This window comes from Emys orbicularis, chromosome 24, assembly GCF_028017835.1.
Source record: "Emys orbicularis isolate rEmyOrb1 chromosome 24, rEmyOrb1.hap1, whole genome shotgun sequence".
NCBI classification, from domain to species: Eukaryota; Metazoa; Chordata; order Testudines; family Emydidae; genus Emys; species Emys orbicularis.
The window spans coordinates 2,991,602-3,006,333 of NC_088706.1; the positions used below are offsets into that span (position 1 = coordinate 2,991,602).

General features: G+C 47.4%; 1 protein-coding gene across 1 annotated transcript in view; it reads left to right on the plus strand.

Annotated features, from left to right (window-relative positions):
* Positions 1 to 14,732, plus strand: part of LOC135894084 (excitatory amino acid transporter 5-like) — a 94,473-nt gene that overhangs the window by 20,909 nt on the left and 58,832 nt on the right. Inside the window, exon 2 of the mRNA XM_065422105.1 lies at positions 105 to 184. Coding sequence (XP_065278177.1) covers positions 105 to 184 — 80 coding nt within the window. The remainder of the gene's footprint in view (positions 1 to 104; positions 185 to 14,732) is intronic.

Sequence of the window (14,732 nt, forward strand, 5' to 3'; positions counted from 1 at the left end):
ATGAGAATCTGTAATGTTTGTATCTTTGAATAATGTGTACATTTCCATTATTTACATCTTGCCAGCTGATTCTCCTGCCTGATCAATCTTTGTTCTTTACACAGGAGAAGCAATACTTTTCTTTCCCTGGAGAGCTCCTTATGAGGATGTTAAAAATGCTGATTCTACCCCTCATTACTTCGAGGTAAGAACAACTCTCTTACTTTAAGAATAAAAGGTCATGTTTATGAAATTGTGCTGAGGAAATGTATTTACAGGAGCCAAGCCATCCTCTTTACAAAGCCGCATGGAGGGAGACACTCAGATCCTGAACCCACCCTCTAACCAAGGAGCAGTAGATTGTGCATTGACGTTGTAACATATATATTGATATTAATTCAGGCATGACTTATCAGAAGCACATTTGTGCCCATTTTTAAGTATGCTGTAACAAACTCCAACAGGCGGTTTACTTAATGAAAGTACTTCACCCCGCTCCTGCCCGAAGGGGATAAAGCAGCCCTGGAGAGGGCTGCAGCGGGGGAAAAGCCAGGCTGATTGGGAGAAGCAGCCACAGGTGGGGCCATGCCCCAATCAGGCCACAGCCGGCCCTATAAGAGGGCTGAGGGCCAGAGGCTAAAAAAAACCATTCTCTCTAGCTTCCCTGAGAGAGAAGGACCTGGCTGCCTGGGAAGCTGAGGAGGGTACCTAGGGTGGAGCAGTGCTGGGGAAGGGCAGAGGGAGCTGGGGAGCCCCAGGCTGCAGGCCGAGTTAAGGGCCCCAAAGGGCACTAGGGCTGTAGAGGGGCAATCCAGGAATAGGCAGAGGCAGCTGGTCCAACCCCCCCTTGCCGATGATGAGTGGTTTACAGACTGCAGTCTGCCCCAGGGAGTGGGGGCTAGATGATGACTGGCAGTAGCCACTGAGGCAAGGTGGGGATAGGGGGTTGGGGTTTCCCCTGGATGGGGAGACCCAGATTGTGGGTTACTGCGGGGGCAGAACCCTGATGTAAAGGGCACTGGGGTCCAGGAGGGACATGGGGGCCAGCAGCAGGTGAGACACCAGCCTGAAGAGGGCGCTCTGGGCTGGAAGAGCTAATTCCCAGGATGACCAGCAGGAGGTGCCGCGCCGGTGAGTCGTTGCCCCGCCACAACTTCTCTGCCACCTTTCCAATACTCACTGCTCCTATTCTTTTTTTCATAGTGGTAAGTCCTAAGAAGATGGGGAAACAAGTAGTAACATCCCCAAATTAATTGTCACTTAATGAATCATCAACATGTCAAAAGGAAATGCAGAAATGTAAAAACAGTTTCAACGGCTCGGTGCTGGTGATACTTTAAAGTTGATACCGGAAAACTAGGAATCCAGAAGATGCAGGTTTCTTTCCTTCTCCTTTTCCTGCAACAGAACAGAGTTTACTCTCTGACACTAAGGGTATGTCTACACTACGAAATTAGATCGAATTAATAGAAGCCGGTTTTATAGAAATTGGTTGTATACAGCCGATTGTGTGTGTCCCCACATAAAATGCTCTAAGTGCTCTAGTCGGTGGACCGCGTCCACAGTACCGAGGCTAGCGTCGACTTCCGGAGCATTGCACTATGGGTAGCTATCCCACAGTTCCCGCAGTCTCCGCCGCCCATTGGAATTCTGGGTTGAGATTCCAATGCCCGAATGATGCAAAACAGTGTCGCGGGGGGTTCTGGGTACATGTCGTCAGGCCCCTCCCCCTCCGTCAGAGCAACGGCAGACAATAGATTCGCGCCTTTTTACCTGGGTTACCTGTGCAGACAACATACCACGGCAAGCATGGAGCCCGCACAGCTCAGCTCACCGTCACCATATGTCATCTGGGTGCCGGCAGACGTGGGACTGCATTGCTACACAGCAGCAGCAGCTAACTGCCTTTTGGCGGTAGACGGTGCAGCATGACTGGTAGCCTTCATTGGCGATCTGGGTGCCGGCAGCCGTGGGGCTGCATTGCACCAGCCCCCTTGCCTTTTGGTAGTAGATGGTTTATTACGACTGGTAACCGTCCTCGTCGTACAGCAGTGGCTGTCAATCATGGGCACCTCGGCAGACATGCTCAGTCCTATGGAACTGTCTTGATGATGATGGTTATCAGTCGTAGTATGCCATTTTCTGCCATGCGCCCTGTTGGCTCATTGCAAGTTAGCTGAGTCTTCCCTGAGCAGCAGATCGTGCAATAGGCCTGAAGGCTAACTGCCAAGCGCCCAGTATTTGCTGCCAAGCACCCAGAAAATGCCGAGGGCTATCAGTCATGCTGCACTGTCGTCTTAAGATGTAAAAAATAGATTTGTTCTGTATTCATTTCCTTCCCCCCCTCCCTCCGTCAAATCAACGGCCTGCTAAACCCAGGCTTTTGAGTTAAATCTCTGGGGGCCATTCTGTGTGACAGTTGTTTGTGTTTCTCCCTGATGCAAAGCCACCTTTCTTGATTTTAATTCCCTGTACCTGTACGCCATGTCGTCACTCGCCCCTCCCTCCCTCCCTCCTTCCCCTGGTCCGTCAGATACTAGTTTCACGCCTTTTTTCAGACCAGACGCCATAGCTAGCACTGGGATCATGGAGCCCGCTCAGATCACCGCGGGAATTATGAGCACTATGAACACCACGCGCATTGTCCTGGAGTATATGCAGAGCCAGGACATGCCAAAGCAAAACCAGGACCAGGCGAGGAGGAGGCGATTGCAGCGCGGCGACAAGAGTGATGAGGAAATGGACATGGACCTAGACCTCTCACAAGGCACAGGCCCCAGCAATGTGGAAATCATGGTGTTCCTGGGGCAGGTTGATGCCGTGGAACGCCGATTCTGGGCCCGGGAAACAAGCACAGACTGGTGGGACCGCATCGTGTTGCAGGTCTGGGACGATGCCCAGTGGCTGCGAAACTTTCGCATGCGTAAGGGCACTTTCATGGAACTTTGTGACTTGCTTTCCCCTGCCCTGAAGCGCCAGAATACCAGGATGAGAGCAGCCCTCACAGTTGAGAAGTGAGTGGCGATAGCCCTGTGGAAGCTTGCAACGCCAGACAGCTACCGGTCAGTCGGGAATCAATTTGGAGTGGGCAAATCTACTGTGGGGGCTGCTGTGATCCAAGTTGCCAGGGCAATGAGAGACCTGGTGATATCAAGGGTAGTGACTCTGGGAAACGTGCAGGACATAGTGGATGGCTTTGCTGCAATGGGATTCCCAAACTGTGGTGGGGCGATAGACGGAACCCATATCCCTATCTTGGCACCGGAGCACCAAGCCACCGAGTACATAAACCGCAAGGGGTACTTCTCAATGCTGCTGCAAGCCCTGGTGGATCACAAGGGACGTTTCACCAACATCAACGTGGGCTGGCCGGGAAGAGTACATGATGCTCGCGTCTTCAGGCACTCTGTTCTGTTTCGAAAGCTGGAGGAAGGGACTTTCTTCCCGGACCAGAAAATAACCGTTGGGGATGTTGAAATGCCTATCGTGATCCTTGGGGACCCAGCCTACCCCTTAATGCCATGGCTCATGAAGCCGTACACAGGCAGCCTGGACAGGAGTCAGGACCTGTTCAACTACAGGCTGAGCAAGTGCAGAATGGTGGTAGAATGTGCATTTGGATGTTTAAAAGCGCGCTGGCGCAGCTTATTGACTCGCTCAGACCTTAGCGAAAAGAATATCCCCATTGTTATTGCTGCTTGCTGTGCGCTCCACAATATCTGTGAGAGTAAGGGGGAGACATTTATGGCGGGGTGGGAGGTTGAGGCAAATCGCCTGGCTGCTGATTACGCGCAGCCAGACACCAGGGCGGTTAGAGGAGCACAGCATGGCGCGGTGCGCATCAGAGAAGCTTTGAAAATGAGTTTTGTGACTGGCCAGGCTACGGTGTGAAACTTCTGTTTGTTTCTCCTTGATGAAATCTCCGCCCCCCCACCCACCCGGTTAACTCTACTTCCCTGTACACCAACCACCCCACCCTCCCCTACCCTCCCCCCTTCAAGCACCACTTGCAGAGGCAATAAAGTCATTGTTACTTCACATTCATGCATTCTTTATTAATTCATCACACAACTAGGGGGATAATTGCAAAGGTAGCCCGGGATGGGTGGGGGAGGAGGGAAGGAAAAGGACACACTGCAGTTTAAAACTTTAAAACTTTAACACTTATTGCTCGGGAAATCATCTGGGGTGGAGTGACTGGGTGGCTGGAGGCCCCCCCACCGTGTTCTTGGGCGTCTGGGTGAGGAGGCAATGGGACTTGGGGAGGAGGGCTGTTGGTTACACAGGGGCTGTAGCGGCGGTCTGTGCTCCTGCTGCCTTTCCTGCAGCTCAACCATACGCTGGAGCATATCAGTTTGATGCTCCAGCAGCCGGAGCATCGACTCTTGCCTTCTGTGTGCAAGCTGACGCCACCTCTCCTCTTCAGCCCGCGATTCAGCACGCCACCTCTCCTCTTCAGCCCGCGATTCAGCACGCCACCTCTCCTCTCGCTCATATTGGGCTTTTCTATAATCAGTCATTGACTGCCTCCACGCATTCTGCTGTGCTCTGTCAGCGTGGGAGGCAGTCTGTAGTTCTGTAAACATTTCATCACGCGTCCTTCGCTTCCGCTTTCGAATATTCACTAGCCTCTGTGAAGGAGAAAGATTTGCAGCTGGTGGAGGAGAAGGGAGAGGTGGTTAAAAAAGATACATTTTAGAGAACAATGGGTACACTCTTTCACGTTAAATTTTGCTGTTCACATCACACAGCACATGTGCTTTTGTTACAAGGTCGCATTTTTCCTCTTATATTGAGGGCCTGCCGGTTTGGTGTGAGAGATCACTCACGCAGTGCCAGGCCACAGATTTCAGCTTGCAGGCAGCCATGGTAAGACACAGTCTTTTGGCTTTTTTAACCTTCTTAACATGTGGGGATGGTTTCAAACAGTACTGCTCTCATTAACCATACCAAGCACCCGTTGGGTTGGCCATTTAAAATGGGTCTGCAATGTAAAAGGAGGGGCTGCGGTTTCAGGGTTAACGTGCAGCACAAACCCAACTAATTCCCCTCCCCCACACACCCAATTCTCTGGGATGATCACTTCACACCCCCCCCCCCCCACCGCGTGGCTAACAGCGGGGAATATTTCTGTTCAGCAGAGCAGGAAGGGGCACCTCTGAATGTCCCCTTAATAAAATCGCCCCATTTCAACCAGGTGACCGTGAATGATATCACTCTCCTGAGGATAACAAAGAGCGATAAGGAATGGATGTTGTCTGCATGCCAGCAAACACCGGGACCATACGCTGCCATGCTTTGTTATGCAATGATTCCAGACTACGTGCTACTGGCCTGGCGTGGTAAAGTGTCCTACCATGGCGGACGGGATAAGGCAGCCCTCCCCAGAAACCTTTTGCAAAGGCTTTGGGAGTACATGAAGGAGAGCTTTCTGGAGATGTCCCTGGAGGATTTCCGCTCCATCCCCATACACGTTAACAGACTTTTCCAGTAGCTGTACTGGCCGCGATTGCCAGGGCAAATTAATCATTAATCATTAAACACGCTTGCTTTTAAACCATGTGTAATATTTACAAAGGTACACTCACCAGAGGTCCCCTGGGTGCCCACAGGGTCTTGGGTGAGTTCGGGGGTTACTGGTTCCAGGTCCAGGGTGATAAACATATCCTGGCTGTTGGGGAAACCGGTTTCTCCGCTTCCTTGCTGCTGTGAGCTATTTACATTATCTTCATCCTCATCTTCCTCGTACCCCGAACCCGCTTCCCTGTGTGTTTCTCCAGTGAGGGAGTCATAGCACACGGTTGGGGTAGTGGTGGCTGCACCCCCTAGAATGGCATGCAGCTCCGCGTAGAAGCGGCATGTTTGCGGCTCAGCCCCGGACCTTCCGTTTGCTTCTCTGGCTTTGTGGTAGGCTTGCCTTAGCTCCTTAATTTTCACGCGGCACTGCTGTGCGTCCCTGTTATGGCCTCTGTCCTTCATGGCCTTGGAGACCTTTTCTAATATTTTGCCATTTTGTTTACTGCTTCGGAGTTCGGCCAGCACAGATTCATCTCCCCATATGGCGAGCAGATCCCGTACCTCCCGTTCTGTCCATGCTGGAGCTCTTTTGCGATCCTGGGACTCCATCACGGTTACCTGTGCTGATGAGCTGCGTGGTCACCTGTGCTCTCCACGCTGAGCAAACAGGAAATGAAATTCAAACATTCGCGGGGCTTTTCCTGTCTACCTGGCCAGTGCATCTGAGTTGAGAGTGCTGTCCAGAGCGGTCACAATGAAGCATTGTGGGATAGCTCCCGGAGGCCAATAACGTTGAATTCCGTCCACACTAACCCAATTCCGACCCCCTAAGGCCGATTTTATCGCTAATCCCCTCGTCGGAGGTGGAGTAAAGAAACCGGTTTAAAGGGCCCTTTAAGTCGAAAGAAAGGGCTTCGTCCTGTGAACGTGTCCAGGCTTAATTCGATTTAACGCAGCTAAAGTTGACCTAAACTCGTAGTGTAGACCAGGCCTAAGGAACAACTTGATACCACAGGGCTTCTTAGTCGTGTAGACAAAATCATACAGAGATACAGTAGCTTGTAACTAAAGCTAGATAAATTTGACCTAGAAAAAAGGCACGCATTTTTAATAGTGAAAGTAGTTCACTGACCTCAAGTTGTGGTGATTTCTCCGTCACATGAAGCCTTTAAATCAAGACTAGATGTCTCTTTCTAGAAGAGATGCTCTAGCTCAACCACAAGTTGTGGGCTGGATGCAGGAGTCACTGGATGAATTTCTGTGGCCTGTATTATGCAAGAGGTCCAACTTGTTTGTCATAATGGTCCCTTCTGGCCTTAAAAATGTATGACTTTCTAGTTTAATGGTATATGTCTGTAAAATTTCTTGCATACGCTTGTGGCTAAGGAGGTAACTGACACATTTGCATTTCCCCCGGTACATTTCTCCAGTTGTCCTGCCACTGTAAAATAACGTTTCCACTGTTTTGGATGGCGTAGAAGAGTGGATTCACCATTCAAGCGTGAGCACTTCCTCATGGCTGGGTGTGGCATAGTGTAGCAGGCTCTCTTCTTGCCAGCGTCCCCCTGCCGATATTTGCTCCGGCCCTGCTACCTTCCTGTAACTCAGCCCTCCAGCCAGGCCATGATTTAGTCCCAACAAAGTCCAAAGTCCAAATATCCTTACAAAAAGGTCTTCGGCCCTAACTCTGGGCCCCATGGTCCCTGCGCCCTTCTCTCAAGGCCCCCTGTTGTCCTTGTCCCCTTCTCCAGTCACACACAACCTTGCCGGTGGCTTGTAGGGGAATTGGGGCCCTTCCGCTCCACTGGGTTACAGCCCACAGCCCTATAGTGAGCAGGCAAGATCTGTCTATTCTGACCTGCCCTTGCTACTTCCCTGGGCCTCGTCCTACCTATAACCAGCCCTTCTCCCCACAACCTCTCTATGTTCACCCTTCACTCAGAGCCAGGACACACAGGGCTCGCCACTGGAATCCCCCAACAAAATCCTAAATGAAAAGTACCAACATAAACCCAACTTCTGCCTTCCTCAGGCTTAACCTTTCATCCCTGTTGTGACAGTGCTGCCCGTGGGAGCCAGCTGAGGTTACTCAGTTAGGATGAACTGCAAACAAAACGGGACAGACAAACCCCAAAAGCTGGTGGTTATCCCAATACTTAGATTTACCAACCAGCACAGAACAGCTTTTATAGTACCTCATTGGTTACTTAGAAGTTCAAACAACGCAGTTTTCTTAAAGTACCCAGCCTCAGGCCTCCGTCCAGACACACCTGTTAGATATGATGCTGATTACTGAAAATCTTATCTCATATAAAAGAAAAGGTTCTTCCAATCCCAAAGGATCAGCCACATACCCAGGTCCAATTATAACTTAGATCTTACCCAAAATACACGCTTATAGCCAATTCTTATTAACTAAACTAAAATTTATTAAAAAAGAAAAGAGAGAGAGTGTTGGTTAAAAGATCAATATACATACAGACTTGAAGTCAATTTTTGCGGTTTAGATACATAGCAGAGGTGAGCTTGTGGTTGCCAAAAGTCCTTTTAGAAATAGTCCATGGGTTATAGTTCAATGTCCATATTCAGGGTGGCTCCAGTCAATGACTGGGGATCTCAATCCTTGTGGCTTAAGGTTTCCCCCTCTTGAAACCCAAAGCAGATCTGAGATGCAGAAGGATCATGTCCCAGGGTTCTTATACATTTTCAGCAGCCTTTTGGCCTGAGAAAACAATAGGCTTAATTCTCCTTCCAATCATCCTGGCAATTAGCACAGGGTAATTTATCCATTAAACAGTTCAGATACAGGTTACCACAACCTTTAAAGAGACATATAGACAATAATACTATTTTACTCAAGTATTATCACAAATGTTAATATTCCTTTTTTGATCTTTGAATTAAAGTTATAGCAATAGACAAGACTTATTTGCTTACATTACAAGACCTGAGCAAACATCTCCCCTTCTACCTCTAACAATGCAGACTTGCATTTCAAAGCTTTATTCATTTACCTATCTTCCTAACCAGTCTCTACAGTTCAGCCATGGGTCAGGTCAGTCTGGGAGTTAATTAACTCTTTCTGGCCCTGTCACCTTTCAACAAAATATTATATTACACCCATAACGTCACACCTGTCTGTTCCTCAGCTGAACACTGCTCAGGGCTTTCTCCCTAGATCCTGCCCTTTTATCAGAACTTTACAGCTGAAGATAAATTAGTCACCAGCTCATTCCACAGGCTGACATGAAAATGTGTGTGTTTCCAAGAGCAAGATAGTTAATTGTTTAACATAGTAAGATATTTGCAATAAGCTGTGTTAATGAAGCATGAGAGACAAGCTGGGTGTGGTAATATCTTTTATTGGATCAACTTCTGTTGGTGAGAGAGACAAGCTTTCAAACTTACACAGAGTTCTTCTTCGGGTCTAGGAAACACTCAGAGGGCAGGTCTTCACTACCTGCCAGATCTGGTTAATCGATCTAGACGCGGATAAATCGATCCCCGAACGCGCTCCCCGTCGACTCCAGAACTCCAGCTCGCGAGAGGCGGAAACGGAGTCGATGGGGGAGCGGCAGCGATCGACTTGTCGCCGTCCTCACGGCCAGGTAAGTCGACCTAAGATACGCCGACTTCAGCTATGCTTGCATATCTTAGGTCGATCCTCCCCCGCCCCAAGTGTAGACCAGGGCAGATTGTCACAGCTAAATACAAGGTGGAACAGATTGTTTAGCATAAGTAGTTAACATATATTTCAAGGTGAAGTGGCCCGTTAACACCCCTCCAATCATAGGGGGAAAGGAAGTGGGAGGGGGGATTGTTAGCGGGTTACAGATTGCTGTAATAAACCATAAATCCAGTGTGTCTGCTCAGTCTGTGATTTTTGGTGTCTAGCAGAGTAATGAATTTAAGCTCCCAGGCTTGCCTTTTGAAAGTGTTGTGCAGGTTTCCATTGGGGATGAGGACTGATAGGTCAGACATAGAGCGATTGCTTTGTGAAAAGCGTTCGCCCACAGGGGATAGGGTGTGTTTGTCTTTTATCATTTTCTTGTGTGAGTTCACATGAGAGCGTAGTGATTGTCTGGTTTCACCCATGTAGCTGTTAGTGGGGCAGTTAGTGCACTAGATGAGGTACACCACAGGTTTCAATAGGCATGAGTAGGACCCATGGATCTTGAAGGGTGTGTTGTGAGGGGTGTTGATCATCATAGCAGTGGAGAGATGTTTGCAGGTTTTACATCTGTTGTTCTGACAGGGTCTGGTACTGCTTTGAATTGGTGTGTGACCAATATCTGTGAGGAGTTTGCTTCTGATGATTACCTTGGAGAGGTTGAGGGGTTGTCTGAAGGCCAGACGTGGGGGGTCAGGAAAGATTTCTTTCAGGACGTGGTCCCCGTCAAGTATGGGTTGTAACTGTTTAATGATATCCCATATGGGTTCCAGTGTGGAGTGGTAGGTGACAACTTGGAGTGTGCAGACAGAGGGGGTTTATGTCCATATTGAAGCATGTTCTTTCGGGGTATTTGGGTGTCCCATTCCATGGTGTGATCTACTTTGCTACTGGAGTTGTTCTTTCAACCCAAAGCTCTTTGTAAACTTTTACTCTGTGCGAGGTGGTATCAGGAAATGAATCAGGGGAGACACAGCCGTCCGACCGATAGATGGCTGGCACAAACAGGACAACACAAGAGTGCTTTCACTTAAAGCTAAACTTTACTTAGTCTCAAGCACTTACACACGTCTGCAACAGGTTAGTAAAACACTCCCAACCCTCAATTACCGAAGCTGAGTGTGGCTCTCGAGTGGCACAGCGGCAGCCTGTCTGCTGGTAGGGAACACAAGATGTATCCAGAGGGCGAGTCCAGTCCTGAAGAGTCCCCCTACCTCAAACTTTTCCCCCTTATTTATACATTAGTAAAACAATGACATGTCACTTAAAGAAAACTTGTTAAGCAAGCAGTTTCAACGGTCAAGCAAGAGGTTCCCTCTGATCATTGATTAGCCAGGTGTGTTTTTTCCCCAGAGTTTGCAGCCTTGAGGCCCTAACAAACATTCCTGAGGGCACATCCTGCTCTTCTAAAATGCATGTATCAGCAACTTCAACACAATTCTTCTCAGGAAGGACGCGGGGTCAAGCTGCCCCTTCCGTGGCCCCCAAAACCCCCTCCCCTCCTGCCTTGGTTAAGATAAGGCTGCTGCATGGCCACTTTACGGCTGCTGACTTGGCTGTTTTTAGCAATAAACAATAGTGATATCAGGCACTTTACTGGTTTGCCGAAATCTCCCCGTACAGAGTGTCCTTGATTGGTGAAGGCGGTTTTATGTGTGTTAAGGTGTATATCTCAGACTTTCTCCTTGAAGCAAATTCTGAGGTATCTGAGTGCCTAGCCGTAGAGAACAGATTTCTTGGTGTGTTTGGGGTGGTTACTGGACATGTGAAGGTAGGTGTGGTGATCTGTGGGTTTCTTGTAGATTGTTGCCTATAGGTTCCATTGTTGAAGCTCATTGTGGTATATAGGAAGTTGATGCTAGTGTGGGAGTGTTCTAGAGAGAGTTTAATGGAAAGGTGTTGGTTGTTGAAGTTGTGGTGGAAATCTATAAAGGAGTTTAAGTTGTATGTACAGAGGATATCATTGACTTATCTCAGGTATATCATTGGTTTCGTGGTTCATTTGTCTAGAAATTCTTCTTCTATGTGGCCCATGAAGAAGCTGGCATATTGGGGAGTCATCTTAGTATCCATGGCTGTTCCCATGGTTTGGACAAAGTGTTTGTTGTTGAATGTAAAATTGTTATGGGTGAGGATGAAATGGATGAGTTTGGAGATGTGTTTGGGGTGAATAGCTGTGTGTTGTCCATTGTCTTGTAGATATTTGAGGCAGGCAGCTATGCTGTCATTGTGAGGAGTGTTGGTGTATGGGGAAGTGACATCCCTGGTGGCAAGGATAGTGTTCAGAGGGAGGTGGTTAATGTTTCAGAGTTTGTGGAGGAAATTAGTGTGTCCTGAAGGAAGCTGGCCCTTTGTGTGGAGAGTCATTTCAAGATGGTTTCTAAGTAATTCCTTCAGTAAGGGTGCTGAGGGAGATATGATGGGTCTCCCTGGCAAGCTCCCCACAGACCAGGACACACAAACTCAAAGCAACACCTGACCCTGCTGGAACAACAGATGCAAAACCTGCAGCCATATCTCCACTGCTATGATGATGAACACCCCCACTCCAACACACCTTTCCAAATCCATGATCCAGTGCACTGAATGCCCCAATAACAGCAGTGTGGGTGAAACCAGATAACCATTATGCTTTCAAATGAACTCACGCAGGAAGATGATAAAAGACCATATCAGCTGTGGGTGAACACTTTTCACAAAGCGATCACTCTACATGTGAGTGATCTACTCTACCACACTCAGTCCTCATCCTGAAAGGAAACCTGCCCAGCACCTTCAAAAGACGAGCCAGGGAGCTTAAATTCATAACTTGGTTAGACCCTAAAAATCATGGACTGAATAGATACATTGGATTTATGGCTTATTACAACAATCTGCAACCCACTACCAATCCCCACCCTCCCCCAAGTAGCCTTCCCCACCCTTCCTTTACCCCGGGTGACTGGAGAGGTGTTATTGGGCCATTTCACCTTGAATGGTCCCTTGAAATATTTGCTAACTGCTTATGCTAAACAATCTGTTCCATCTCGTATTTAGCTGTGACACTCTGAGCAGATTTCCCAGACCTGAAGAAGAGCTCTGCATAAATTCTAAAGCTTGTCTCTCTCCCAACAGCTGTTGGTCCAATAAAAGATATTACCTCACCTACCTGTCTCTCTAATATCCTGGGACCAACACAGCCACACCACCACTGCATACATTGATGAAGCATGACAGATAGAAATGTAATCATTGTAAGATTTCACTTTTTACTTGAATTGAAAACCCCTGTATATGTAAGATATACTACTGCCTTGGAGGATTCTCTCTAATCTTTGGTTCCAGTTAGTACTGTTCATCTAAATGAGTTTCATGTATGCCTTTTGTCATCTATGCACACAGCCATCCACAGTGACCGTACAAGGTGGATATTTATCTAAGGGTCTGATCTTGCAAAAACTTATGCAGATGAATATGTGACTGGTTGGATCACAGAAACCCTCTTGGGAGCGGTCACCCGATGTGCAAAGACTACCCCTGCTCCTGTTTTCCCTGCCAGCTCAGGACTCCAGCACCCTGTCTTGCTGAGCCAGACACTCCCGTCTGCTTCAACACAGACCCAGGGTCTGAATCACTTGTCCCAAAGCTGCACGTTTACCTGAAAACAGCTCACAGAAGTGTGCTTGTCTTTAGCACTTAGATGCCCAACTCCCAATGGGGTCTAAACCCAGATAAATCCATTTTACCCTGCATAAAGCTTATGCAGGGCAAACTCATAAATTGTTCGCCCTCTATAACACTGATAGAGAGATATGCACAGTTGTTTGCTCCCCCAGGTATTAATACATACTCTGAGTAAATTACTAAATAAAAAGTGATTTTATTAAATACAGACAGTAGGATTTAAGTGGTTCCAAGTAGTAACAGACAGAACAAAGTAAGTCACCAAGCAAAATAAAATAAAATGCGCAAATCTATGCCTAATCAAACTGAATACAGATATCTCACCCTCAGAGATGCTTCAGTAAGTTTTTCTCAGACTGGACACCTTCCAGGCCTGGGCACAATTCTTTCCCCTGGTACAGCTCTTGTTCCAGCTCAGGTGATAGCTAGGGGATTCTTCATGATGGCTCCTCTCTCCCCCTTTTCTATATCTTTTGCATAAGGCGGGAACCCTTTGTCCCTCTGGGTTTCCACCCCACCCCCACTGGAAAAGCACCAGGTTAAAGATGGATTCCAGTTCAGGTGACATGATCACATGTCACTGCAAGACTTCATTGCCCACTTGCCAGCACACACATATACAGGAAGACTAACAGGTAAACACAGCCATCTGCAGACAATGGTCCTTGTTAATGGGAGTCATCAAGATTCCAATCCATCATTAATGGCCCACACTTTACATAACTACAATAGGCCCTCAGAGTTATATTTCATATTTCTAGTGTTAGATACAAGAGTGGTACATTTATACAAATGGGATGATCACACTCAGTAGATTATAAGCTTTGTAATGATACCTTACAAGAGACCTTTTGCATGAAGCATATTCCAGTTACATTATATTCACTTATGATATTTTTATAAAACTATTCCAGTTACATTATATTCACTTCTTATTATGTTTTTATAAAACCATATAGACTGCACAACGTCACAGAATAGTCCCAGTCAGTTTGTACAATTACTGAAATGCCTGAGGGCACGTCTACATTGCAAAATTATGTCAACCTATGTTACCACAGCATGCAGCCGCTGCAGTAATTAAATCACTTTTGCGTGTCCACACTACGCTCCTTGTATCGGTGGTGCATGTCCTCACCAGGAGCGCTTGTCCCGATTATACTGGCAGTGTGGGGCATTGTGGGATGGCTTCTGAAAGCCAGTAACAGTCCATGTCAGCAACGCACTGTCTACACTGACACTGAGTTGACCTGACTACTTTGACATGGACTCTTCGCCTCTCGCGGAGGTGGAGTTATTAAGTCAGCATAGCGGGGCAGTTACGTTGGCGGGAATGAAATTTTAATGTAGACACATACATAGTTAGGTCAACGTAATCTGTGCCATAGACCAGGCCTGAGTGTTTGCAGGAGCAGGGCCAAGATTACAGAAATAATTACAGCGCGTGCCAGCTCTGCTAAAGTTCAGGTAGAGAAGACCTTTCTGTTTAAAGGCCGACTTTTTAAAGTTCTTTGCAATATAGCAGGAACAGTGAATGCCATACCTAAAGCAAGTTTCCCTTCTTACCCCCTATTTTCAGTTGCTCCTATCTTTCTGAAATTTTCACTCTTTAGGGTGAAACTTCCCAGACTCTGGGGAAAAATTTCAAAATTGCCACAGTGACTTGCGTAATGTCTTCAACTCCAAACATCCAAGTCACTAATTAATTAATTTTATTTGTCTTCCGGTTTTGGATTTCATAAATTCACATTTTTTAGCTTTTCTCTAAACAAGGGCTAGAAATTTACTTTTCTTTTATAATGAAAACTGAGATTATCAGGTAATGACATGATTCCAGCAGCTGGATCTGTAAGAAAGGCAGCAAATATTATGCGAGTCAGCAATACTGCTTCTGAAGATGTTG